The sequence below is a fragment of the Anomalospiza imberbis genome, chromosome 10 (assembly GCF_031753505.1).
Source record: "Anomalospiza imberbis isolate Cuckoo-Finch-1a 21T00152 chromosome 10, ASM3175350v1, whole genome shotgun sequence".
In the NCBI taxonomy this organism is placed as follows: domain Eukaryota; kingdom Metazoa; phylum Chordata; class Aves; order Passeriformes; family Viduidae; genus Anomalospiza; species Anomalospiza imberbis.
This window is the reverse complement of record NC_089690.1, coordinates 19,734,732-19,760,063: the sequence shown is the minus strand read 5'-3', so window position 1 is coordinate 19,760,063 and position 25,332 is coordinate 19,734,732. Positions and strand designations below refer to the sequence as shown.

General features: G+C 53.3%; 4 protein-coding genes across 9 annotated transcripts in view; 2 read left to right on the top strand and 2 right to left on the bottom strand.

Moving 5' to 3' along the window:
• STAG1 (STAG1 cohesin complex component) overlaps nucleotides 1-7,237 on the bottom strand; it is a 168,889-nt gene extending 161,652 nt beyond the window's left edge. Inside the window, exon 1 of one of the 2 annotated variants that reach the window (XM_068201087.1) lies at nucleotides 7,066-7,237. The gene's annotated coding sequence lies outside the window, so the exon portion shown is untranslated. The remainder of the gene's footprint in view (nucleotides 1-7,065) is intronic. The other variant, XM_068201089.1, reaches the window with a different exon arrangement.
• A 4,393-nt stretch (nucleotides 7,238-11,630) lies between these two features.
• SLC35G2 (solute carrier family 35 member G2) lies at nucleotides 11,631-14,407 on the top strand. Its single transcript, XM_068201085.1, has 2 exons — nucleotides 11,631-11,969; nucleotides 12,682-14,407. The coding sequence occupies exon 2, from the start codon at nucleotides 12,704-12,706 to the stop codon at nucleotides 13,928-13,930; it is 1,227 nt and encodes a 408-aa protein (XP_068057186.1). The 5' UTR covers nucleotides 11,631-11,969; nucleotides 12,682-12,703; the 3' UTR covers nucleotides 13,931-14,407.
• Nucleotides 14,408-15,001: 594 nt separating this feature from the next.
• Nucleotides 15,002-20,756, bottom strand: SCLY (selenocysteine lyase). Of its 5 annotated transcripts, none has more exons than XM_068201081.1 (14): nucleotides 20,626-20,756; nucleotides 19,626-19,726; nucleotides 19,442-19,554; nucleotides 19,253-19,353; nucleotides 18,959-19,115; nucleotides 18,555-18,682; nucleotides 18,290-18,454; nucleotides 17,861-17,967; nucleotides 17,489-17,525; nucleotides 17,091-17,174; nucleotides 16,836-16,938; nucleotides 16,578-16,653; nucleotides 15,727-15,917; nucleotides 15,002-15,249 (listed from the first exon to the last, which is right to left on the bottom strand). In XM_068201081.1, the coding sequence occupies exons 2-13, from the start codon at nucleotides 19,673-19,675 to the stop codon at nucleotides 15,758-15,760; spliced, it is 1,281 nt and encodes a 426-aa protein (XP_068057182.1). In that variant the 5' UTR covers nucleotides 19,676-19,726; nucleotides 20,626-20,756; the 3' UTR covers nucleotides 15,002-15,249; nucleotides 15,727-15,757. The 5 variants fall into 5 exon arrangements, with proteins under 5 accessions (XP_068057182.1, XP_068057181.1, XP_068057180.1 ...); XM_068201083.1 differs by having other exon boundaries at nucleotides 15,111-15,249; nucleotides 15,718-15,917; XM_068201080.1 differs by lacking the exons at nucleotides 15,727-15,917; nucleotides 20,626-20,756 and adding an exon at nucleotides 20,458-20,478.
• On the top strand, nucleotides 20,690-24,939 carry LOC137480125 (uncharacterized). Its single transcript, XM_068201086.1, has 2 exons — nucleotides 20,690-20,830; nucleotides 21,461-24,939. Exon 2 carries the CDS (start codon nucleotides 21,494-21,496, stop codon nucleotides 22,340-22,342), a length of 849 nt encoding a protein of 282 aa, XP_068057187.1. The 5' UTR covers nucleotides 20,690-20,830; nucleotides 21,461-21,493; the 3' UTR covers nucleotides 22,343-24,939.
• The last annotated feature ends 393 nt before the right edge of the window (nucleotides 24,940-25,332 follow it).

Here is a 25,332-nt window from a genome sequence, read left to right as displayed (position 1 = left end):
AAAAACAAGCAGGTTCTCTGGTTCCTTCTGAGAAGAAAAATAAGTGTAACAGTTCAATATCAAAACACACCTCTCCAGGTTCTGAGCATGTCCGGTATCTTTTACAACAGCACAATAATTAGTATTCAAAACTTCCATAGAACATTTTGAATCCGGAATTAAATTTCAGTTCCATCTTACTGCTTTGTCAGAGAAAACTGTTGCAAAATGGAACTTACAGAAACAAAAGGTATTTTTAAAAAATAATTCCTCTGAGTAGGGAAGTAGAAGAGATACACAAACCCACAGAAATGATGCCATTTCTTCAATCAGCTACAGTGACCCTTCTCAGAGGGATGGGAAAGGACACATTATAGGTGAATTTTATTTGATTTATGTAAATAGAAGCAGAACAATCAGCTAGTGCTGAAATAGAAAAAGCATCAAAGAGCTTAAGGGAAACGCTGGGATTGTAGAACTGAAAAGAGGTGAAGAATAAACAAGCCAGGATCTGAGACTCAAAGGGCAGAGTACCCAAAAGTGTGGCCAAGTCTGCAGAAGTGGTTCCCTCCTTCCCACTGGAGCTCTCCTTCTGCACTCTCACTGCCATTCCCAGAGCACTTTGTACAGCAGGGCACCAAGGTTACAGATGGCTGAGCACAGTTTGGAAGCAGCCAAAGGCAGGCAGCCCCTCCAATCTTAGCTCTCTGTGCAAGGATGATCTGTGCAGTGCTGACTCGCACTCCCTGTGCTACATTATTTGTTTTACGGTACCACTGCAACCATTTGTTTGGGTTTGTTTAAGCCCAGCAGCCAACAGGAACAGGCCTACAGGAGAGTACTCCGTGTATATTCCTTCTCTCTGTCCTTTTCTCCATCTCCACTATCAATAATTATCAGTGCATGGACCAATTTCCACTGAACTCAGGAAAACAGAGATCCCAAAATATGTAAGTACCTCTCCATTGTTAAAAATATTCATTTCTTGGAAGAGAGAGGTCCTATTAAAGCAATGTCCTATTAAAGCAATGTCCTTTTAAAGTAAGGATGTGGAAAAAACAAAACTAGCAGATGCCAAAGAAGCCACATGTGTGAACCAGGAAAAAACAGCCTTCAAAATAAAATGCTACTGCTTGAAGCACTGCTTACTCTTGAACATAATTTATAGTTGTGTTTACTCTCTCACCTAACACTCTGATGTTACAGTCTAGTGAGCCTAATTTAGTAGAAACCATTCTAGAAAATAGATCTGCAGGCAACTAAATAAACTGCAGCATTCAGACAGGGAAATCAACCTTCCTTTTGTATAAGAAAGTCAAGTTCCACAAATCTACAGGATTTCTCACAAGGCCCTCCCTTACACCAGTGGACTGTACTCGACAAAGCCTGCTTTAATTTCCAAGAGACATTTAACAAGATTCTTCAGAAAAGGCCCTTTAAAGAAATTAGGCTGCCATGGCAACAACAGACCTTGCACAGACAGGTTACCTGGTGAAGAGACAGGAGACAAAGAGCAAACCAAGTGGTCATCTCTGCCACCACAGAAGGAACATAGGGTTTGGAGCACAAGGTGTCCCCGAGATGATCTGTAAGGTCCCTTCCAACCCAAACAACCCCATGCCACCGAGAGCGTGAGCTGGAGGCCACACTGGCACACTCTTCCATCTAGAACGGAATGCCAACTACGTGCTGATGGCAGCAGGCTACTCTGGCAGGGCAGGACCAGCCCCGAGGAAGGGAAGAACAAACACAGGCTGCAGACAGCGGAGCTGGCAGGGGGCAGTCAGTGAGGATGAGAGCTACCCACAGAATCCCAAGTGCGCACAGAGCGACGGGCTCCATGCTGAACATCCACAGCCAGCACAGGGACACACAGCTGAGCCAACCTGAACCTCTCATCTGAGGGATCCCCATCTCCAGGAGCATTTTTCCTCAGAAGTATTTCTGCCACTGACCTTGCATCACCTCTGTCAACTCCTGACTCTGACAGCCTGACTCGACCCACTCACTGAGCAGCAAAACCTCCCTCCCAAGCAGAGCGGTTTGCCAGGTAGGGAATTCAGCTCCAGGGAAGGTCAAGGCAGCAGCAGCACAAAGGGAAGGGAGAGCTGTACAGCTGTGGAGACACAGATTCCTCTCAGCTGAGGCAGCCTGGCAAAGCAGCTCAACCATCTTGTGCAAATCCACTGGCAGCAACCGGCTCATGTGGTCTTAATGAACAGATCTAGAAATTAACAATGCAAAACTGGCACACTGAGCATGCACTTAAGGTGGAATTCATTACCCGTTGGCAAGTGAAGTTTCATTTTCCACTTATAAGCACAAACATGTTGGTATCTTCCAGGTCCCTGGGGATTCTAACCCTAAAAGGAGAGAGAGAAACCCTCATGTGGGGGAGAGCAAACAGATACTCAGCTTGTTATTTGATTCTGGGTTCAAAAAACACCTTCACATGGTATGCTGGTACGTAAAAATGTATTCAAGAGTAATTGTTTCGATTTTTATTATTTTATTGTAGAAAAATAGTTGACATTTAGAAACATTTCTGACACACAGGAAAATCCCTAAGTAACTCTACAAAGAAATACCTTTTTCCTATGAGCTGAACAATCTGTCAACACTGTTTTCATTCAACTAACCTGCCAATATAATACAAGCCTGCTATTTGTAGAGTTACAGAATATAAACTCACTAGATTTATTTATAGAATAAATAACATATCTGCTGCTGAAACCTTGCACAGCAAGGAACACAGTTGGCTGGATGTTCCCTCACACTGCTTTCTTGTAAAACATTACTTTTGGGAACCACCTGAAACAACCTGCCCTTCAGCTGAAGGAGGACAGACTTAAGAATTCCACCTCCTGCTCCTAATTCTGAAATAAACGATTAATAACTGTGTGACTGGAGCTCACAACACACTCCCACTCTCATGTCTAATAATGCTGAAAACTGTGGCTGAGAGCCTGTCCCACCACACCACGTGCAGCCTTTTTGTGTCTTTTAAGACCCAAATCCCCTCTGGGCAGGATGAGCAGCAGGTCAGGGGCTGGGTGCTGGTAGCTTTGGCCAGCCAGGGCTCCCAGCTGTGGCACAGAGAGCAGCACTCACCAAAGTCAGGGGCCTAAGGCATGAAAAACCTTGCATCTGCACTACTTGTACTTCGTATGGAATTACCTGCATTTATAAATAGGCATTTTCTCCCCAGATATTCCAAAATTAAGGCAGAGTTACCAAATTTACCAAGTACATGTCAGGCCTACAGTTCAGAACAGGACACAGGTGACACTTTGGGCCCTGATGGATCTCTTGTTGGAGGCATCCTGCTATCTCAAGAACACTGTTATTATTAAAAAGCATTTTCCAAACTATAAAATGCCTGCAGGGATGCAAACGAGGAAATGTGGCAAAGCCAGGAGCACGGATCCTTCAAACCACAGGGAGAGCACCTGAGTTCCTGGGTATTCTCTGACAGTGACACATGAGCTGCCAAGTGCTGCAACCATTGCCTACAGTCAGACTTCCAACAGGACATGTCAGAAATTAAATTAGCACATAGCTACAAAATCACAGCTAAGGACAAGATTCCCTCTGCAGTTCCTTCCCTTCAGCTCTTACAGCAAGCTGAAGGTGAGATCTGCCTTAAAAAAAAAAAAGCAGAGTGCACCTTCACAAAACAACACTTATTTTTGAAAGTGCATTCAGACTGAAAAGTTGCAAGAGGTCATAGTAACACTCTCTAAACCACATTATTTTCTAAGGGAACAAAGAAACAGGTTTCTGTGTTCTGATCACATATTGAACACCCAAACCAACAAAATGACATCAGCATGGAAAAACAAAATACTGCATATCCCTGGATGCCATGGGTAGAAACAACAAAACGATTATCTGCTCATGAACTCAAACTTTGTAGGACTTCCCTTTCTTCTCCAAGAACAAAAACCAACTCTAGTCTTTTCTGTTTTTAACCAAAGGAGAAGACAAATGAGTGACAAATGAGTGGCACATTTGGCACTGTGTCTGCCAAATGAGAAGACACAGTGCAAGTGAGAGATGACAATCTGCAGCTGGAGTTTCAGAGCTCCACTGATAAATGAGAGTGACTACAAGAAAACCCCCAAAACCTTCAAGAAAGCAGGAAGGATCTTGCAGACATGGGCCGGCATTTTAAGTCCTGAAGTCAATAGAGCAGATTGAGATAAGGCACTTCCTTATTTTGGCACCAGATTCAGCATCACCTTCTGAGTTTGACTCCAAGCACCAGAAGCCAGAGCCTCATCCCAAAACTCCAAGGTGCAGCACGGGGAGATCCCAGAGAGGCCGATCACCCATTCAGCTGTGCTGCATCTGAATTCTGGCTTTAACATTCCTGTACAAATTCAGCAGAGTTTGCCTCTTTCAGTATGTCTTGTGGTAATTACAGATCTGGCACTCCGGAATTCTCAGCAGGGTGTGAGAGGCTTTTGTGCATGTTACCAGAAAACAAACCACAATATTACCATAAAGGCATGTTCTCATCCCACTAAAAGGATTCTTCTTAGAAAGTCATCATAATTCAGCACTTCTCTCACTGAATCTTTACACTTCTATGGGCTCACTTACCCACTAAAATGTTATTTAAATTACCAGTATTTAGCCAACTTGTACCAGGGCATGTCTTTACAATCAAGGGAAAGAAACAAGAGATTCCACAGTCACCACCACAAACTCGAGGTACATTTTGTTCTTTCAAATGAAAAATATTCACTTGTCGAGTTTCTGACTACCCCAAGGAATAAATTTTGTCAACGCATCCAAATATGAGCTATAATATTGTTCACGAACCTTCTCAACTCTCAAAAGGTGCACTGCGGTCGTCACGTACAGGATGAAGGGCAGGCTGTGGACAAGGACAGGAGGTGGCAAGCTCAGAGACCCCAGGCACACAGCTCCAGTAGCAGGGTTTCAGCTGCCCTCACAACTTTGGACTACAGCATACTGGAAGGGATATTTGGCCAGAAATGCTGTCCCTCAGTGAGCCAGTCAACTCCAGCACTGTGTAAGATATTAGGAAGCACCAGAGGCTGTGGACTGCAGTCCTCTGGACACAGGAGCTCTAGATGGATGAAGTGCTCTGAACCTCCAGGAGTGGCATGAATTGCTCGCCCAGCTTCAGAAAAGCTTCGTGCCCATTACCCACTCTCACTGATGTAAATCCATGTGTCCATCAGCAGAAGCAACATAGAATTTCAACTGCACACTCTCTATTGAGCAGCCAGTAAAAATTACATCCTCTCAGATTAATCACAATCCTGAAGTCAGCCCCCCCGCACCCGCTCACACAGAAATCCTGCTGCATCACGGGTTAGCGTGTCACTTCAAAGCCCTCTGCACCCCTACGTGTATTTTCTCAAGCTTTCCAACAAAAAGTCATCACAGTTGAGTCAGAAAGAAAAAAAAACACAAAGAAAGAATAAACTGGCTTCTAATTCTGCAATAGGAAGAACTTCTTCAAATGGTCAGAACACCTTTTGACAGACAACCAGCACACTGCCTTGTGGCCCAGTGATTTCTTCAGGGGTGGATGGGTTACACTGTAAAACCACTCATCAAATAACCTTGCTATAGCAGTAGGCAAGACCAAACTGCTTTGGATCCAAAGAATTTGCATTGATTCTTCTCTCATACCTCTCCTTTTTCACTAGTGTAATAACACGGAAAAGTTACTGAACCCAGACATTAATGTCATCTATCCCACCAAACACAGGACACAGTTTAATAACAGTTGCATTGGTGGTGTGATCTGGAGAAGGTTTTTCATTCCTCAGCAACCTCAACAATAGATGCTATCACTAGACTAACTCTACAAAATTGTGTGAAATGGAACTGAAATAATCAATACTTACAAAGCAGCTCAATTCAGTTTAATTAAACTCACACTGTCTTCCCAGAAACTAAGTTTTTTGACATCGGTATTGGCAGTCATGTCCCTTTAAGTTTCTCCATGGATACTACAACTATTTTCTTTCTCCCAAGTCACGCTTCCTCCCAGCCACTGCTCACACTGCCTGTTCCATCCCAGGAGCACAGGGAAAAGCAGAGAGCAGCTGTCCACCACTTCCCAGGATGGGCCAGGCACCAAGTGACCAGCACCCACCACCGAAACCTTCCACTACTCCAAGCACAACCTTTGCTATGTCTGAGCTCAACAGTGCAGAACCCCAACCTGGAATTGTGCCTCTCCCCCACTCCCAGCACCGGCCACAGAGCACCGCCTGCACTTGGCTGCTCCCGGAGCCGCGGATCCCTGGATCCCGGCTCCGGTCCCGCCATCCCCGGGGCAGGGCGCGCTGCTTTTCCCATTTAAAGCACGGGGCAGCCCCAAGACTGCGTGACACGGTTCTGTCCCCCGGGCCAGCCGAGGGGCGACCGCTCGCCCCGGTGCCACCGCACTGGAAACTCGGGGATGAGCAACAGGAGCGGCGGGCGGGGGTCCCCGGCCCCGGGGCTGCACCCCGGCCTGGCCCCCCTGGACTCCGGCCAGGCGCTCGGGCGGCCCGGGCGCTCCCGTGGGCTGGGTCCCGGCGGCGGGCCGGGCCGGGCCAAAGGCGGGCCGGGCCGCCCACCGGCTCCCGGAACTTTCCCTCCTCCGCCGCCGCCCGGGGCCGGCCGGGGGCCGCCGCCACCGAGCCCCGCGCGGCGGAAGGAAGCGCCACCCCCGCTCCGCCCGAGCATCCCCCGTCGCCCCCACAGGCCCGCCGCGGCCGCCACCACCCCGAGCGGGGCGCAGGCCCGGCGGCGGGGGAGGCCGGCCCGGCTCGGCCCCGCGCCCCCGGCAAAGCCCCGGCGGGGACAATGAGATGGCGGCGAAGAGCGCCGCGCCCGGGGGACCCGTTGCTCCGGCAGGAGCCGCCCCGCCCCGCGCCGCCTCCTCTTCCCTCCCCTCCCCTTCTCCTCTCTCCTCGCACGGGCAGCGCCCGCTCCCGGCCCGGCCGCCGCGGAGACCGAGCGAGCGAGCGGCCCCGGCCCCGCTGCCCCCGCCCCTCGCGCCTCCATCTTGGATCGGCGCCTCCCGCGCGCTCCCTCCCCGCGCGCCGCGCTCACCTCGGGCCGCGCCGCGGCGGCGCCCCGGGAGCGCCCCGGGAGCGCTGCGGGAGCGGCGGCGGCGCGCGGGGTCCGGCGGGCGCGGGCCGGGGCCGGGGCGGCGGCGCTGGCGGGGCCCGCGCGGGGCTCAGCGGGGCCGCGATCCTAAACCGCCACCTGGCGGCATTTCCGACCCGCCACGGCGCAGCCGCCCCGCGCGCCGGGCGCGCAGCGCCCCCTGCCGCCCGCGCCGCCGCGCCGCGCGGAGAGGAAGGGGCGGGAGCGAGGGGAAGCGGCCCCGCCCCGGCGCGCGCGGCACGCGGGAAAACGTCTTTCGCGCGGAAACGGCCGCGCGTGCGCCGCCTGCCCCCACACACACACACACACACACACACACCGCCCGGGGGGGAGGGGAGCGACTGTCGCGACAGAGCTGGCGGGGACACAGGCACCGGCGGCGGGGCCGTCTGTCACGACAGAGCGGGGGCGGGGCACAGATTCGGGCCCAGTGAAGCGGCGGGGACAGGGAAACGAGCGGAGGAAGGGGGTCGTGACTGTCGCGACAGAACAGGGGCGGGGGCCCAGCCTGGCCGGAGCGCGTCGCCAGCCCGCGGCGGTGCCTCGGCGGGTGCGCCCCGCGGCGCCAGGGCGGTGGCAGTGATGTGTCTGCGGCCGAGCGGGGCCGGCGCTCTCCGCCATGGCGGGGGCGGTCGCGGAGGGCGCGGCACGGCGAGGACCGAGCCCGGGCAGCCACCGCCCTTCGCCCGCTCCTGCCCGGAGGGGCTTTCCTGCAGCCGCTGCCGGGGTTCCCATGGAGACGCCCCGCGTCCTCTGACGGGTGCCCTCTTATCGGGGACAGCTGCCGTCGCGATTGGTGCCGCCCTGCTCGCAGCGCTCCCGAGCTCGGTCGCTTTGCGAGCGCCTGTCCCCTGCTGCGCACCCCGCACGCACCGCTGGCTGCCAGGGGTTGCAGATTGTTGGGAGAGGATCCAAAGCAGTGAGTGAGGTATCTCTAATCTCGACCTGTCATCTGCTGTCACGGACCGAAGGTGCTGTCTCGTGCTTCTCCCCATTGTAATGTACCTCTTAAAACCTTTCTTACGTTTAACTGAGTTGTTTTCCTGGTTTCCTGTGCTGTAGGGGACTATATTTCAGTGTTAATGTATTCTCCGTTCTTTCCCCTGTGCCTGGAATTGCTGTCTGAAGGGGTTCGTTCCGATAAGGGTTTTTGGAATGGCAAGTTTGCAGGCAAAGTGGCTCTTCTCCCAAAATCACTTAATGCGAGTGTTGGTGCTGCAGAGGTGGGAGCTGCAGCAGGCAACAGGCGTGAATGGAGAAATTAGAAAATAGTATTTTTTCATGGAAACGGCTGCAAATGTAGCCCGTATCCAGCAAGAGAGTAGAAAAAGCAAGGAGAATTAAAGGTATATCCCATCAAATGAGGTTGCTTCAGTGAGCTAGCACAAATAGAGGTCGTTTTTTGGGTAGCAGAATATTATCAGAAATGTACGGACAACTCGTGGGACTTTAGCGTAGGGTTTGTATTTGTATTCAGTGAAGGTTGTACTGGCTCTTCCTTCAGGCAGTGCTGCTGGATGTGTCTTCAAAATTCATTTGAAGACGCGGGATACTGGTTTGCTGGTTTGTGTATAATGCTTGCTCTTTTGCTTAAGTGCTAAAAACTCTTTTCATGTAATTGCATCTTCATTTTCTTAAATACCTTTTGCTAATCATTAAATTTTAATAAAGACTTGCGTTTCTTGGAATGTATTTTTAGTCAAATTGATTTATGTCAATCTGGCTAAAAAGATAAAGGTACCTGTACACCACATAAGCGTAGATCTCTTGGTATGTGCAATTGCCTGAAGTATGAAACACCTAAGAATCTCCAGGTGGTTTAATGGTGCTGAAACAGGACTATAGGAGATTTTCCTGCACCTGAAAAAGAATCAAAAGAAAACCCCTTATGCTGAGAAGTCAGTGCACACATGTGCTTTAGTGCAGGTGGCACGAGTTCAGTCAGTTCCGTGGGTTTCCAGGGGTGGGTGGGTCTTTCCTTTGTGTGATGTTCAGGGAGAATTGTCAGTCTGTAGTTATCCTGTAGAGACTGCTCCCAGCCCTCTGGTAGCTTCAGCCTGATCTGGTCAGGACTGGGGGATTTTCCACAGACGACGCAGAGGAGCATTCCTTTGGAGCCCGTCTTTCAGAGCGCAGGGGCAGCTGAGTTCTTCCCAACTCCGCATCCGTGGCTGGAATTGCCACATCTGTGAGTCTTTCATAATAACACTTCAGTAGCCTGACTGATTTTAACCAATCTGGCAGAAGATGAGAGTATTTTTTTTTTGTGAGTTTATTCAAGATTGGTGGTTAGAATCACCAGACCTCAAAGCCCTCATTCCTTCAGGAACAGGAGGAGAGTTCAGGCTCCCACCCCCAGCAGTCAAGGGGCAGCTAATCACCTATTTCTACCTGGCTAACCAGTACTTGCAGTGGTTGAGGGAAGGAAGGAGGGGAGTATTCAGATTTTTTTTCTTTTAAAAGAAATCATGTTTTGTATTCTATCAGTGATCTATGCCATTTATTTCATTTACAGTGGTTATTTGTTCCCCCGGGGAAACAGGGTTCACACTTTGCAGTCAAAGCTGGTAATTTAAATGGGTGTCCCAGGCTGAATTGGGAATGTTTGTTATATAACTTGAGAATTTTGCATAGTGCTTAATCATCAGCCTTGTATTAAACTTGATTAAAAATCAACTTGTGTTTTTAATATAAAATGCAAATAAACCACGTTAAGTTTCCAGATATGAAGGAAAAATAAAAAGTTCATGTCATTTCCACAAAAGGCATAGGCAGAAAGAGAAGTAGCAAGTTGTCTGTATAGGCTGTGCTGATTTCTATTTTAAATTTGTGTCAGGGGCACACATAATGGATCTGGGATATGCCCTCATCTCAGTCTCCATAGAAAATCTCACTGGTTAAGAAAAGCGAGGTCACCAAAGACTACAAACAAATGTACTGTGGGAGGGTTGGCATCACATTTGTCATACACTCCGTGTTTAGTTGGGAAATGAAATTTTGGGCTAAGCATTGCTGTTATTTATTTTTTTGTTCTTTATTACTTCCTGTCTCCGGCCTTTCGCACGTGTTTGCCCTTCCACTTCGCAGACTCCCAAGTGTTCTGGTTCCCAGCTGAGCAGCTCTGTGCAGAACAGCCATTTTGAGCTACACGCTCCCCAGCTATTGTTTTCCTCCAGAGAGATCCCTGAATACATTGCACAGGTCCAGTGCCACATTTGTAACTGTAATGTTGAATTTGCAACTATTTGTTGAAAGAAAATGTAATCTAAAGCCTGGAACCAAGAAAGTTACCGTTGTATGCTCATGGTAACAAATGACCTGTCGTGGTTTTGTTTTCAGGAACAGTTGCAGCGTTTAGTCAGCTGTTTCTTAAGGAAATGAATGAGTTTACCCAGTGGTCTACTGTCAATCCAATAATAATTCCTGTTGTCCACTTTTGTCCTTTTTTCCTCCCACTTACTTTATTCACGATCCAGTATGTTGTGCCTTAAAGCAATAAAGTCTTAATTTTTTTAAGGCTGCAAGGCAAAACTGTGGATTGTAACACAATGAAAATGCCTTCCTGGGCTCCCTCGGTGCGGTTTGCATTTGCATGTTAAGATTCGGAAATGAACAGTTTAACTGAAGGAAGGTGAAGGTAGCAGGTGAGCCTGGGGCAGATTTCTTGCAGGTGTTGGTAGATGTTAATGTGTTGTTTGAAGTGCCCGCTAGCACAGCTGATACCCTGCTCTGTTTACTCTCCCTGGCGTTCATTTGCTCGTTCCCAAGTTCCTTGCCCAGGGAGCTGCCCATGAACACCCCGGAATGCTCTTCACCATGCAGGGGGTGCTGGGTGGGCTCTGGCCCTGGGTCTGCAGCAGTAAAACGTGAACAGCAGTGCTGGGCAAGGCCTCCTGAGAGACGGGGGGGCTCGAGAGGGTCCTCAGCCCCTGGTACTTGTGCGGCTCCAAACTGGTGCTGCTGCTTCCTCCAGAGCTGGGACTGGTGCCCGCCCGTGTCCCTGCCCCCGTTCACCCCTACGAGAGCAGGGAGTCGGCTGCAGCTCAGTTGGGGTGTAGCAGGGGGTTAATGAACACTCAGCCTGTGAGGGAAAAGGCTCTGTCCCATTCTCATGTAAATTAATTTGCCAGACCCGCGGGCTGTGCTTGGCTCTCAGAGATTGCAAGCACAGAAAATGCCAAGGCTGAACCCGGCCGCGGTATTTTCAGTGTTTCTGTGAGGAACTATTGCCCGCACTTTACCATTGCCTTTAGACCTGTGCTCTCCTTGGCAGTCTGCCGTCCTGCCGTTCAGCGCATTGTCCAGCAGCTGTGGTCTTGCACCACCAGGACCCGCAGGAACGCTGCTGTCCTCCCTGGGGACAAGGAGTGTCTGTGCCCCTCCTGCGGTGCCAGCGCAGAGGCCAAGCTGCTGCTGCTGCTGCTGCTGCTGCTGCTGCTGCTGTCAGAGCTCGGCTCCGGAGCCGGGGAAACTCCGGCCAGGGAGGATGGGTCCTCCTGGGCTCCCTCTGCGCTGCACAGCAGGCACAGGAGGGTGGATTGGCTTCTTGTCGAGCTGTAGGAACCTTATGCTCACAAGCCACCACTTGTTCTTTGGATTAGCTCCCTCAGTAATTCCGGGAGACGGCCGAGGAGCGGTTTTGACAAGATGCCACTGATTGCTTTCTCTCCATCTAAAGTGGTTCGGGGTTTGAGCCTCCCTTGGGTTTTACTTTCTGTGCCAAGGTGGTTGTAACCTTCACTGCTGGTACCGAGAGCAACTGTTGTTTCCGTCTAGACAGCCCACGGAAGATGTAGATGAAGAAGTGTTTTCCCCCTCTGCCTTGGGATCGGATGTGTCTGTCACAGGTAAGGTCTGCACAGGTTTTATTTACTGGGGTGAACAAAAGGCAGGGAAGGTTTCATGACTCCTGGTTCGTCTTCACGTGGCAGGCTCTGCACAGATGGTGTGAAAACAGTAATTTCAATGACGTACCCCTGCCTTTATTAAACGGCTGCCCCACCCCGCAGGAATCGCAGGCACTGTTTGTGTAGTGGGAAATGGCCCTTCACAGGAGACAGAAGGGTTTAACACTGTCACGGTTGTGTTCAAAGATGTGTTGTTACCCATATGCAAACTGCTGACTTGCCCGGGGGTGCTCCCTATTTCCCTGTGTTACTCTGTCATCTCCTCCACACAAATTTCTCCTGTAATCTTGTAACACTGGCAAGCCATTAACAACAATGCATAACCACAGGGTAAAAAGCTTAGCAAGAGAACTTCCTTATTAGAATATACTACAATTCATTATGTGTATCATGCATAATGACAAAATATGTTATTCTCAAAAATTAGTGACTAAAGTGAAGTGCTATGGTTGACTTTTAAGGAGATCCAAATGGCCCAGCCATCAAAGGTATTTAGCAGTAACTCAGTGGAAAATTAAAGCAAAACCAATAACAGGCTACTAGTACTTGTATTTGGTTGATAAAAATAGCTTGTAAACACTAAAAGCACTTACATCCATGAATTTCTTACTATTCATTAAACAACCGTGTATCTCCATTTTTTTTTCTTAAGATCAGGGCATTTCTCTAAGGAAATGGATACATCTTCCCAAAAATACCCAGTCAAAAAGCGAGTGAAAATTCATCCCAACACAGTAACAGTGAAATACACCTCTCATTATCCCCAGCCAGGAGAAGAGGGATGTGAGGATCTTAATGAAGATACTGGAGTATTTATGGAGGATAATCCTAAGAGAAGACTACTGAATGATGGGAAAAAGAGAGAAAATACTTTTTTTGGTACGATAGACACCAAGCCAGCACAACTGCCAAAACCTGATGAGGTTGGACAATCCCAGCACTTTCCTGAAGGAAATGTTCGGCAGTCCAGGAAAACGTGGGCAGTCCTTTTTGGGTCTGCCGTGGCTCACGGATGTGTGGCTCTGATCACGAGATTAATTTCCGACCGTTCCAAAGTGCCATCTCTGGAGCTGATTTTCATCCGCTCGGTCCTGCAGGTGCTGTCCCTCATTGCTGTGTGCTATCACCACGAGCCTCCCTTCGGCCCCAAGGGCTACAGGCTCCGGCTGCTCCTCTATGGGGTCTGCAATGTCATCTCCATCACCTGTGCCTACACCTCCTTCTCCATAGTGCCCCCCAGCAATGGGACCATCATGTGGAGGGCCACCACCACGGTGTTCAGTGCCATTCTGGCTTTTTTACTCCTAGATGAAGGAATGGCTTATATAGACATACTCACTGTCATTGGCAGTGTGTTCGGTGTTTGTCTGGTCATGATCCCCAACATTGTTAAGGAGGAAAACTCGTTGCTGAGCACCTGGAAGGAAGCTTTTGGTTATACCATGACCGTCATGGCTGGTCTGACCACTGCCCTCTCCATGATAATCTACAGGTCCATCAAAGACAACATCAGCATGTGGACAGCGCTGTTCACTTTCAGCTGGACAGGAACAGTGTGGGGAGCGTCCACCATGTTCCTGCTCCAAGAGCCAATCGTCCCACTGGATGGGGAAACCTGGAGCTATCTCCTTGCCATCTGCCTGTGCTCTACTGCAGCCTTCCTGGGGGTCTACCATGCCCTGGGCAAGTTCCACCCCGCTCTGGTGAGCACTGTGCAGCACCTGGAGATCGTCATTGCCATGGTCCTGCAGCTCCTTGTGCTGCACAGCTTCCCAGGCACTTGTGATCTGGTTGGGGCAGTGCTTATTTTGGTGAGTGTTTTTTTCCTTGCATGTTATAAGCTTTCCTTAAAGGAATTAAGGCAAGATTATCAGGCGTTTGTGGATTTGTCCAGTAAATGAATGTTGGTTTTCAATGTCTGATTCTGGCTGTGACCATGTGGAAGTGAATTCTTTCAATTCCTGTGTCCAAGCCTAGTGGCCAGGCCCTCTCTCTACCATTTCCCTTCTCAGCTGATGTAGCAATGTCGGTATTTCCAGGCTCCTGTGCCAGGTGGATTTGTTCTGCTGCACACAACCATTTTGTCATACCCAAAAGAGTAGCACAGCCAGCACAGGCTGGCCCACTGAAATGCGGGCCAAGCTCTTCTTGACCTTCTCTGGATAAAGCAATACAGAGGGACTCAAAAGTGACTCTCATTCATTTGTGCTGTGGTAGTAGGAAGATGAGCAGCAAAATCATTAAAACGGTCAAACCAAATTGTCATTTCCTCTGTAATGCTTCTTAAGCTTCGGCTGTCATATTCTAAATGGAGCAATACTAAGTTTCTGTGGCTAAAACTTGCATTTCCTGTGCGTATAAAGAAGTCAGTAAAGCTTTTTGTGCTTTGTGGCTAAATTTCTGGCTGAAACAACACAGGGAGCCCACACGTCCTGTGTGAGAAAATGAGCCCCAAAAGCTGAATCTCCAGGTGTGTCACAGCTGTGACAAGTCCCCATGAACTGTGAGGTCCATGACAGATCAAAGATCAAGCCCTGCAACAGGCCAAAATTCCTTCTATGGAATAATTTTTTCTAAAGGAGGTTTTGAGTATTATCCAAGGGAGTGGAAAAAATGGAGATATAAAAGAATACATTTGAGATGGAGGTGTGAGCATTACGGTAATACTGACCAGCCTGGCAGCATCAGTGACTGTCACTCAGGGTGCTTAGGTCCTAAAACTCCAGGAAGACATCAGATTTGCCAAGAGCCCCAGGGTTTTATGAGGCCAAATATTATTCCTGGTCATTTTAATGTGTGGCTGTAAAGAGAAAGGCCAGCACCCGTGTCCATGGGCTCTGTGCCAATCAGGCCCTGCAGGCACCTCCCACTCCAGCTGCCCATGCCTCTGTTCTGTGACATGAGCATTTTCTGAGAGAAAAGGCATCACTCAGATGGCTCCAACCAGTCCAGCTTCCCCCACAGAAAATACATTTTACTTGTGAAAAGAAGCAGAAAATACTTTTATTCCTATGAATACTTAGGGAGATCAAGCTCCCTGACATCAGCCAGCCCAGATGGCAACACTCCTGATCCATGTGACACTTGTGTCCTCCAGTGCTGGTGATGACAGAGACCCCCTGGGCCACACAGGGGTCCCTCAGGTGCTGGCACAGTCACAGCTGCCCCGACAACTGTTTCCTTGAGGAGCAGGTGGAGCTGGCAACAGGAGCTCTGCCCCCTGTAGGAAGGACAGAAGAAAAGGGGAGCAGGTAAAGCAAAGCCGGTAAGGAAAGCTCTGCCCAGCCAGAAATCCCTTTGACAGCTTAGGGCAGAGCAGTTCCCAGCCCAGAATCCGGCTGTGCTTCTATCAACTCCTCGTTTCACTCTGGGGCAGATGGTCTTTCTTCCTAGGTCATGAGGTTCCTCCTTCCATGGCTTCCACGCCTGTCCCTCTCAGGGACTCGAGTTCTGAGGCTCAGCTGTGCCAACACATACCTGTGCAGGCACCCAGCTAGGTACATCTGGCAAGCCAGGGGCACTGGACAACAGGACTCTGCAAGAGCCTCCACTGTGCAGCAGGGCTGAGTCCTGGGCAAGCCCTGGAGGAGCTGCCCCAGCCCCAAAGCAGCCGAGCCCTCTCCTCAGAACCTCCCCCTGCCACCCCTGAGCCCAGGCTGGCACAGGCAGCTCGCACGCAGGGGCCCACCCCAAGAACCTGAGTGGTGTCGGTGGATCAGTTCAGGGCTCTATGGGGCCTGGTCCCGCTCCAGCTCCTCCACAGCCTGCATGAGGTCCTGCACAGCCCTGTCCACATCTGCCCGTGTGGTGCCACGCCCCACGCTCAGCCGCAGCGCGTTCTGCGCCACCTCTGGGGGAATCCCGCAGCTCAGCAGCACTGGGGAGGGCCTGGAACACAGCCAGGAGGAGGAGGTTGGACTCGAAGGCCGAGGAAGCCCCACACGTCAGCAGGGAGCCTCACCAAGCCACAGGAGCAATCACATCTGCAGATACACTCCAGGACACCTATCCCCCGCACAGCCCCCTGTTTGCTTTCCAGGGACACCCAATCCCACTAGGCTCGTTGCCTTCTGGGGGATCTGGCTCTTCTAAGAAGAGCCTGTTCCACGTCCCTGTGGGTTGGCAGCTCTGCTACATCCACAGGGCATTTGCTTTAGACCAGGCCAAAAGCACCCACGAGTCCCCATATCCCCTAAAGGAGCCATCTGGAGACCCAAGAGGGGCTGGAGCAGGTGAGCCAGGCACACACAGAAACAAGGCAGGCTCTCTTCTGCTAGTGCCAGGGGTTCAAAAGTACTTCCAAGCTTAGCTGGATAACCAAAGCTGGGAAGGACAGACTCCTTCCAAGCAGCAATCAAGCATTCCAGCTGTGTCTCCTGCAAAAATCCCTTTCATAGCTATTCAGCCCCTCTGGAAAGCTCTGTACCTTCTTTATTCCAGGTGACACTGCCCAAGCCACCCACTGTCCCTTTCCCAGTCCTGTTTCCATCCCTCCCAACCTGCTGTCCTCTGGGAAGAACCCAGGGGCTGGAAAAGCTGTCTGCTCACCGATCCCCCTTCTCAGAGTGGCAGGCAGCCCCGACGCTGGCGAGGAGCACCTTGCAGTGAGCCAGCACCCTTCGTCCTGCAGCACAAGCAACACAAGCACAGCTCTCACACTGCCAAGGCTCTCTCCAGGGGCTGCTCCTGCTTCACCTCCCTGCCTGAGCCATGCCAAGTGCCCGTCAGTCTCAGCCACAGGTGCTGTGAGGGGCAGGTGCTTGGCTCTGTGTAACAATCACGGGACAGCAGCAGGATAAGAGCTACCTTGAAGGCCTGAGCCCAGGATGGAGAAATTACAGGTGTTGCAGAGTCGCTTGGAGCCCTTAAAGTGACTGTTGAAGCAAATCCTCTGCTTCCCAAAGGAGGCCTGGAGAAATTAGAGGGCTGGGAACCTCTCTGGGGTTTCCAAGCAGCTCTGTCCTTATGAGGGGGTGGGCAGGGCCAGAGGGACATATCCACCCTGCTTCAGGCCCCACTCCCTGCAGCCTGAGCCTGCGGGAAGGGACCACACGTGCTCACCTCCAGCGTGGCCTCCAGGTAATCCCGGACATCCCGCATGTGAGCCTCATAGGCCTCCCAGTTCTTGTTCACTAACTCTGCAGCCTGAGAACACACAGACAGGCTCCACCAGGGACCCCAGGATGTGAACCCAGCCTAGAACAGCCTCTGCAGTGCCAGGTCCCCTGTGTCCCCTCTTAGTGCCCTGTGCCATGTGAGCTGGGTGACTGTCAGGGCTGCAAACCCGCAGCAAGCATGCCAAAGCACCTCCTTCGGCTGGCATCAGAAAGCCCCACCACCTTTCCCGGCTCACCCTCCCTCCCACATATCCCAAGTTTGTCCCTTCTGATGACCAGAGAGCACAAGTGGCTGTCTCTGTGCTGGGTCTGCACCACTCACCCCTGACCATTCCGACTGACCTGGCCAAGGCCGGCAATCATCGGGGTGTTCTCAGTGCTGGAAGGGAACAGGGACCAGTGAGTTATTTCTCTAGACCAGGAACCCAACCTTGAGACAAAGACATTTCCTCATGGGACCCCTCACGGCTGGCAGGGGCTCCTGGACACCTCTCTGAGGTGGTTGAGGAGGCAGTTCCACCCTGAAGTTACACGCTTGGCAAAGCCTGAGCTCCAGGGAGTTTCCATGCACAGATCCATTTCCTTGCCGTGCTGGGCTGCTCGCCCCAGGGCTGGCAGGTGACACAGCTGCCAGCTCAGCTCAGACAAGGCAGCCCATGTGGCTTGGCCACCAGCCAGGGGCCCAGCTCTCCAGGTAACCACCTGCACCCTTACCCTGGCCGGAAACTCCTCTCCTGTCCCCCTCCGAAGAGCATGGGGTGCAGCGGGTTGGCAGTGCCGGGGCTGTGGACGTACAGCGCTCCAATCCGTGGGCCGTGGAACTGTGGGGACAGCCACGGTGACCCTGGGGACACTGACAGTGCTTCCTGCCCTCCTGCCCAAATCCGAGTGCCCTCCAGTGCTGGTCCCTGCCCATCACACAGGCACAAGGCATTACAGAGCTGCTCCCCATGCTCAGTCTCCTGGCCCCCAGCCCAGACAGGTTCCACAGGAGTGAAGTCTATCTGCAGAGCACCACCCAGCAGGAGAACTTTGGCTACTGTGAGGTACCAAGCTGCGTGGGGCACCCAAAGTCCCCCTGGCACCCCAGCAGAGATGTCACACAGGGCGATCAGCAGCTGGGCCACACGAGCAGGGCCACACCTTGTGTCCCACGATGGTCAGGTAGTCCACGCCCAGCTCCTGCACGTCCACGCACCCCTTGCCAATCATCTGTGCTGCATCTGTGTGCACCAGGATCCTGGGCAGACCCTCTGCTGCTCTGCGCCGGTTGAGGCCACAGATGCGCCGGCTCAGCTCTGCGACGGGCTGGTGGCAGGGATGAGGGTCTGCATCCCTTCTGCTCCCCTCTGTCACCGCCTCTTTGCGAGGGTATCTCTGCCCCCTCTCGCTCTCCGCACACACTCACCATGATGACCCCGGTCTCGTTATTGGCCAACATGAGGGAGACCAGGCAGGTGTTTGGCTGGATGACGGCCAGGACGTCGTCCACCTCTGCCTGCCCGCTCCGTGGGGACACAGGCACAAAGGTGGCTTCTGCAGGCCAGAAGACAATCCCTGAGGCTGGCTGGGTAGGCTGTGAGCGCTCAGGCCTGCATGTGCCCCACTGAGCAGGGCAGGAGTGTGTGGGCGGTGGGAGCGGGGAGGTGACACATCCAGCCTGGGGCAGCACGGGCAACCACAGGGAGAAATGGTGCCCTTCTCCAGGGGGAGAAAGTGGAACAACAGAGCATGCAGGATCTTGCCCTCCTCCAAAAACACCAGCAGAGACAAGTCCCCCATTCAAATCTCATCTGTGCCTGTGGCACTCACCTGCCAGGCCCTCCCTCCCCAGCTGCTCCAGTGGCAGGCGGATAGAGTCGTGCTCTACGTTCGATGTCACGATGTGCGGTATGCCCCGGCTGTCCCCCATCCCACGCTGGCTGTCGTGGAAGTGCCTGCGGGCAGTGTGGATCACCATGTTGTTCGCCTGAAGGAGGGAAGGAGAGCGAAAATGGAGGCTCAGAAGGAGCACAGTGCCCTTCATCCCTATCCTCCTCATCGCTGCTCGCTGGAGAGGGGATGGCAGGCAGGGATTCCCGGAAGGGGGTCCCCCCCTGCTCCCACCTCTGTGCCCCCCGAGGTGAAGACGATGTCCTCGGGGCGGCCTCCTAGCATCTTCGCCAGGCTCTCCCGTGCACTGCTGATGAGCTCCTTCGCCTTGCTGCCTGCAGGACCAGATCTAGCAGCTCCTGCGGGCTCTTGTCACCACGGGGCCCAGCCCGAGGAGGCAACATGGTCCATCCTGGTCCCTACCTGCGGGGTGGGAGCTGCTGGGGTTGCCCCAGGCCTGGCACATGGCATCCCACACGGCCTGGGCCACCTCGGGAGCCAGGGGGGTGGTGGCGTTGTAGTCCAGGTAGACCCTCCTGTAGGGGCAGGGGCAGATAAGCGGTGCTGGGGGGCACAGGGGGGAGCACGGGGCAGGGCAGGGCCTCACCCCTCCAATGAATCACACTGCGCCTCCACCGGCTGCGTCCCCGCGCCCATCTCTGCTGTCGCTGTCACTGTCACTGCCACCGTCTGGCTGCTGTCACCAACCTGGCATCGGGGGTTACAGACGTGTGGCTGCCCATGGCGGCCCAGGCACCTGCCCTGCCTTGGGCACCCCGGCAACCCATCACCCTCCTGCCTGTCCACAGTCACGGCCCCACCAATCAGCTCCCTACTGCCCGCCCCACAGCCAAGGCACCCACCAATCAGCTCCCTCCCGCCTGTCCACAGTCACGGCCCCACCAATCAGCTCCCTCCTGCCCGCCCCACAGTCACGGCCCCACCAATCAGCTCCCTCCTGCCTGTCCACAGTCACGGCCCCACCAATCAGCTCCCTCCTGCCTGCCCCACAGTCACGGCCCCACCAATCAGCTCCCTCCTGCCTGCCCCACAGCCAAGGCACCCACCAATCAGCTCCCTCCTGCCTGCCCCACAGTCACGGCCCCACCAATCAGCTCCCTCCTGCCTGCCCCACAGCCAAGGCACCCACCAATCAGCTCCCTCCCGCCTGCCCCACAGTCACGGCCCCACCAATCAGCTCCCTCCTGCCTGCCCCACAGCCAAGGCACCCACCAATCAGCTCCCTCCTGCCCGCCCCACAGCCAAGGCACCCACCAATCAGCTCCCTCCTGCCTGCCCCACAGCCAAGGCACCCACCAATCAGCTCCCTCCCGCCTGCCCCACAGTCACGGCCCCACCAATCAGCTCCCTCCTGCCCGCCCCGCAGCCAAGGCACCCACCAATCAGCTCACTGGCCGCTGCCCCCTCAGGGCACTGACCAATCAGCTGCCCCGCAGTAACCCCGCTCCCCGGCCGCGCCGCCCAATCCGCTGCCGCCAGCCCACTGCCGGGGCGCTGCGAGCGCGCGGAGCTCCCGTTGCCCCGGCGGGCGGCGCACGAGCCCCTGTCCCCCCTCCCCCCCCCACGTCGCGCCGGGTGTCACTCACGCGCTGCTCGCGCGCGGCCCGAGTCGGAGTGGGCGTGGCTCGCGAGCGGTGCGCTTCCGGCGCGCGGGGGTGGGCGGTACTTCCGGGACGGACGAAAGGCCAGGGAGCGGCGGCGCTTCCCCTCGTCAAGATGGCGGCGGCACCGTCGGTGCGGTTCCCGCGCCGCGCCCCGCGCAGGCTCAGCGCCGCGCTCCGCGCGATGGCGGTGAGCGCCGGGCTGGGGGTGCCGGGGCGAGCAGCGACGACCTCCGCTCGGGGCTGGGGCGGGCGGTCCCCGGGGCCCGCCGCGCCGTGACTCAGCGCCGCGCGGCGGAGGCGGCCCCGCGCGCGGGGTCCCCCGGTGCGGGGCCGCGACGCGGGAGCTGCCCGGGGCTGCGCCTAAGGCGGCCGTGCCTCGTGGCTTCGTGCCCCGGGGGGTCGCGGCGCTGCGGGCCGCGGCCCGGGCCCGGGGCGGGCAGCGGGCCGTTCGGGCGCCGTCGCGGGGCCGGGCGGGCGGAGCCGCGGGCAGGGCACGGCCGGGCCGGCGCTGCGCCCGCGCTGCGGGCCCGGCGCGCCTGCCTCGCTGTAATTGACAAGGCGAAGTGCAAAACTCAGCTAAAGCCGAATTGCCGCACGCAGACGCGCCGTATTAGGCTCTGGGAGCCGCTCCGAGGAGCGATAGGCTCGCGGAATAGGGGCTGGAATGGGCTGGGCTAACGCAGGCGTCCAGCAGCGGCGGAGCGCCGCGAGGCCCCGCGCCCCATTGGCCTCAGCACGGCTTACATCGGCTTGTGTGTGCTGCGGGGGAAAAACTGCCTCGTTTGACACATTCCTCTCTTTTCCTCCTGTCTTTCAGATTATGTCGTAACCACAGAACTACCGAGCAGTGATGGAATCACTGGACACTGAGGTGAGGGCACGGAAGACCCTGGGCACTGTGGAATACGTGGAGTCTTCAGGCTTCGCGCAGGGGGTGCTGCCCACCAAGAAGGATGTGGTGCAGAACATGCTGTACCTGCTGCAGCCCAAGAGGGCCGGCCAGGCCCAGCGCTCCAAGGAGGACGCGGCCCAGCTGCTCGCAGAGCACCTGCAGGAACACTGGCTGGTCTGCAACCTGCACACCATCGCCACGCAGAACATAAAGAAACTCATCCTCAAAATGTACGAGGAGTTCACCCGATTGTACCAGACCAGGAAGCAGAGACAGAACCAGGCTTTTTCCGAGCGAGCCGACAGATTCAACGAGAGTTCGGAGAAGCTCTTCGATGTGTTTTGTACAGACACACAGATGAGGGATAAACTGGAGGAGTACAGTGGGATAAAAATGACCAGCATCGAGTGGAAGTTTCTGGAAGATCAGAGGAGTGAGAGAAAAATGTACTACGAAGATTTCACAGAGAAGCAGGAGCTGAAGATGATGGAGAGAAGGCAGAAGATACAGTGTCTGGAGCACTTCAGGAAGCTCGCCAGGGAAGAGAAGGAGACCAGCAAGGCAAAGGAAATGAAATACAAGGGTGAGGAGCAGTCAGATGAGGGCACAAGCGTGGACGAGCTGTACCCTGCAGACGAGGAGAATGGTGGCGCCCCGGCCTTCTCGCTGCGGGGCCGGCGGAAGCGGCGCTGCACCGCAGCCGCTCCCGGCACTGACCTGCCCCTGGAGGGCGAGCACATACGGATGAGCATCCGCAGGGTCAGGCCAGGCTTCTACGAGACTGTGGAAAAGGTGAAAAATTGCTAGCGCCCGCCGCAGAGAGCGGGCAGAGCTGCTGGAGTACAAGGTGGCAATGCACACGTTAGGCAAGTTTGAAATCCCACCATCCATTGGAAGTGATTGTTGTAGATCCTCAAGCCAGAGCTCAGGAACATGCTGCCTCCAGGGAAGAGGGCTGGGATGATGACAGTGACAGCAAGGACTAAACCATATGGATTTGGAAGGATGAGCTGTCAGCAGCCAGCGATGCCAAGGCTCAAATGCAGCGGATGATCCAAGGTTACATAGCAAATAAGCCTCTTCTTCCAAGGTCCTGTCTGCATCTGTGGGGCTTGGAAGTCTCATCATTTCTGAGCCAGTGGTGGCCTAACAGCGTGAATCAGAACACGGATTTACTGCAGGGTGATAACTTGGACTTGTTGCTAACAGAAAATCCCTGTGCTGAAGAGCCCTGGCTGCAGTGGGGGTGAAAGATGCTTGGCCTCTTCCTGCGGGAGCTGGCGTTTCTACCAGGAAGGAAGTGGGTTTGCAGCGTATGTCACCAGCCCCAGAGAGGCACGCTGTGCTTTTGGAAAGGGACTGCTCTCCTGCTTGAGGAACAGGCAGAGAGCAGAAGACAGTGGAGTGCTTTGGTTGTTAAAGCATTGGTGATTCTGAATGTTTTATTCTAGATTCTATTTTACCAACGTTTCCTTGATCAGGATAAACCTTCCCGTAACTGGATGAGTTTTATCTTGAAGTCCCTAATCTAGGATCTGGGTTGTGAATTCTAAATGAAGTGGTAATGTTTTACCTTTTGGGGGAGGGGGTTAACATAGGAGAAAATGCAAATTGCATTATTTAGTTTTAAGATGAGAGTAATTTTATAAACTGTTATACTGCCTTTTTAGGACATAGGGAAGAATAAGCCTTCCCAGGTGTAGCTGTGGTGTTCACAGCAGCAGGCACCCAGATCTGGGCTTGCTCTTCCACCCCCGAGGTGGTGTATGTAGACCAGCAGGGGGGGAGATGGTAGTTTTCCACCCGGAGGTTTGAACAAAGCGTGATCCTCTTGCCCACCTACATCCTGAGCAGTGACGTATCTGTGACTTTTTTAGTTAAGAGTTGCTTTACTGGTTTTTAAAGGTAAGAGACTTGAACTTCCAGTAAAACCCAGTGCTGGAGATCTCTCTGGTAAGATGCCCAAGCCTTGCCAGACCACACTGAAAATGGAAAACCCCCAAGTCTCTATTTGTCCACAAAAGATCTGTGGTAGAAAGAGCGCAAACTTGCCTGGTTTTAAAATTTACCTTCCAGTGTGAATGTTGGTTTCCCCACTCCAGTATCTCAGCTTTTCCCTGTTTCTTTCCTCTCCGTCCTGCACATCATTTACTGACGTTAACTCGTGCTCTTTCATACTTTGGCTTTTGCTCCCTTTAACAATAAATGCATGTACGAATAATTTTGACAGTTCATTTACTTTTGATGAATCAGTCCTCGGACTGCTTTGAAGTCCTGTGCCAAAGGAGGAATGAAGCACAGAGCAGCTGCTGGTCCCCTGGGACACAGCGGCCCCGGCTGGGCTGCCCAGGCAGGCTCCAGCCTCAGCCACCTGGCACAGATCTGTCTGGCTGTGAGCTGCGTGTCCCTTCCCAGGGACCATGCTCCTTACTGCCGAGGTCCTTACTCTGTGTCTCTGACAAGGTCTTCATGGTAAGTCGCTCCAAAGTATTTAGTGCCCGCCGCACGCTCTGCACCACTCGTAGTTTTACAGGTTTGGGAGCAGCATCCTTGAGCCTCTGCTGCCTGAGGCTTCACAGCCTCCCTCCATCTCCTCTCTCCGACATGCTTCACTGACCTCCCCGTGCAAATTATGTCACGTTTAAACTATTTGCCTTCCAGCCCAGAGGTGCTGGATTGAGCCTCTCACTGGGTCTCTACACCAGCAGCTCTGTTTCAGCAGGGAATATAGCCAAGCTCGGACCTCGCCAAAGTAGAAGTTTTTTAATAACTGCTGTAAGCCCCCTTTTTATTACAGATATAGCTGAAGTATAAATGCTTGTGTGAAAAGCAAATTCATTTGGGTTGGCTCAGATATGGAACACAGCTGTATAGTGCTTTGTGATTTTCAGGGAATTTAAGGTTGTCAAATTTGACTTCCTGTCTACCACAGGGAATTACATTTCATTCAGAAGCCCCACATTCAGCCTGCTGGTCTCAGTTGAACTGATGTGTCTGACAGAAAGTCAAGCCGCAGGTGTCAGCATTCTGCTGTCCTTGTTACCTATTTAGTGATTAATCACCTTCACTGTTTCAAAATAAGACAAAAAATCTGACCAACTTCTAGGCTGTGATTCTTTTCACGACATCCTGTACAGGCTGAGCAGAGTTTATCACATTAAAATCATATTTGGGTTTTTTTAACTGGGTTTGACTGTGGATAGAGCCAAAGCCTGGCTCTGTTTCTGCTGCAACAGGGGGGAAAATTCTAAATCATGTATTCTGGTATTCTGATTGCTCTTCTTTGGGACCATGGTGCCTTTTTAATCAGGACAGTAAATCTTGTCCCAGGATTCTGTACTTTTGTACGTTAACAGTTGTTGACTTTCCTTTTTGGTGTGTCCCAAATAAATTAATATAACATATCTCCGGGCTTTTGTTTCTTCTTTCTAAAGGGGGAGGAAAGAGGAAACTGAAGCTAAAGTAAATCTTCTCTGCTTCAGCTCTCCTTCCCAGGCCCTTGCAGGAGCACCTGGGATGCATGCAGGTGGAGGTGCTCCTGTCCAGACTCTGTGAGGTGGTGGTAGGGAAGCGACAAGAAATGGGAATCTGGCTCAGGGGCCCACATGAAGCCCTTTTTTACAAAGATGCTGGAACCTGGAACAGCTGAAGGTAAGGGGAGAGGAATAAAATCTCTGCATGTGGTGGCAGTGTTTCATGAGGACTCTGTGTGCCTCAGGTGTGGTGGGATTGGCATCAGAGACAGAGGTGCGGCCTCCCTGCCTTCCTGGTGTGATCCCATGCATGAGTGCTCCACT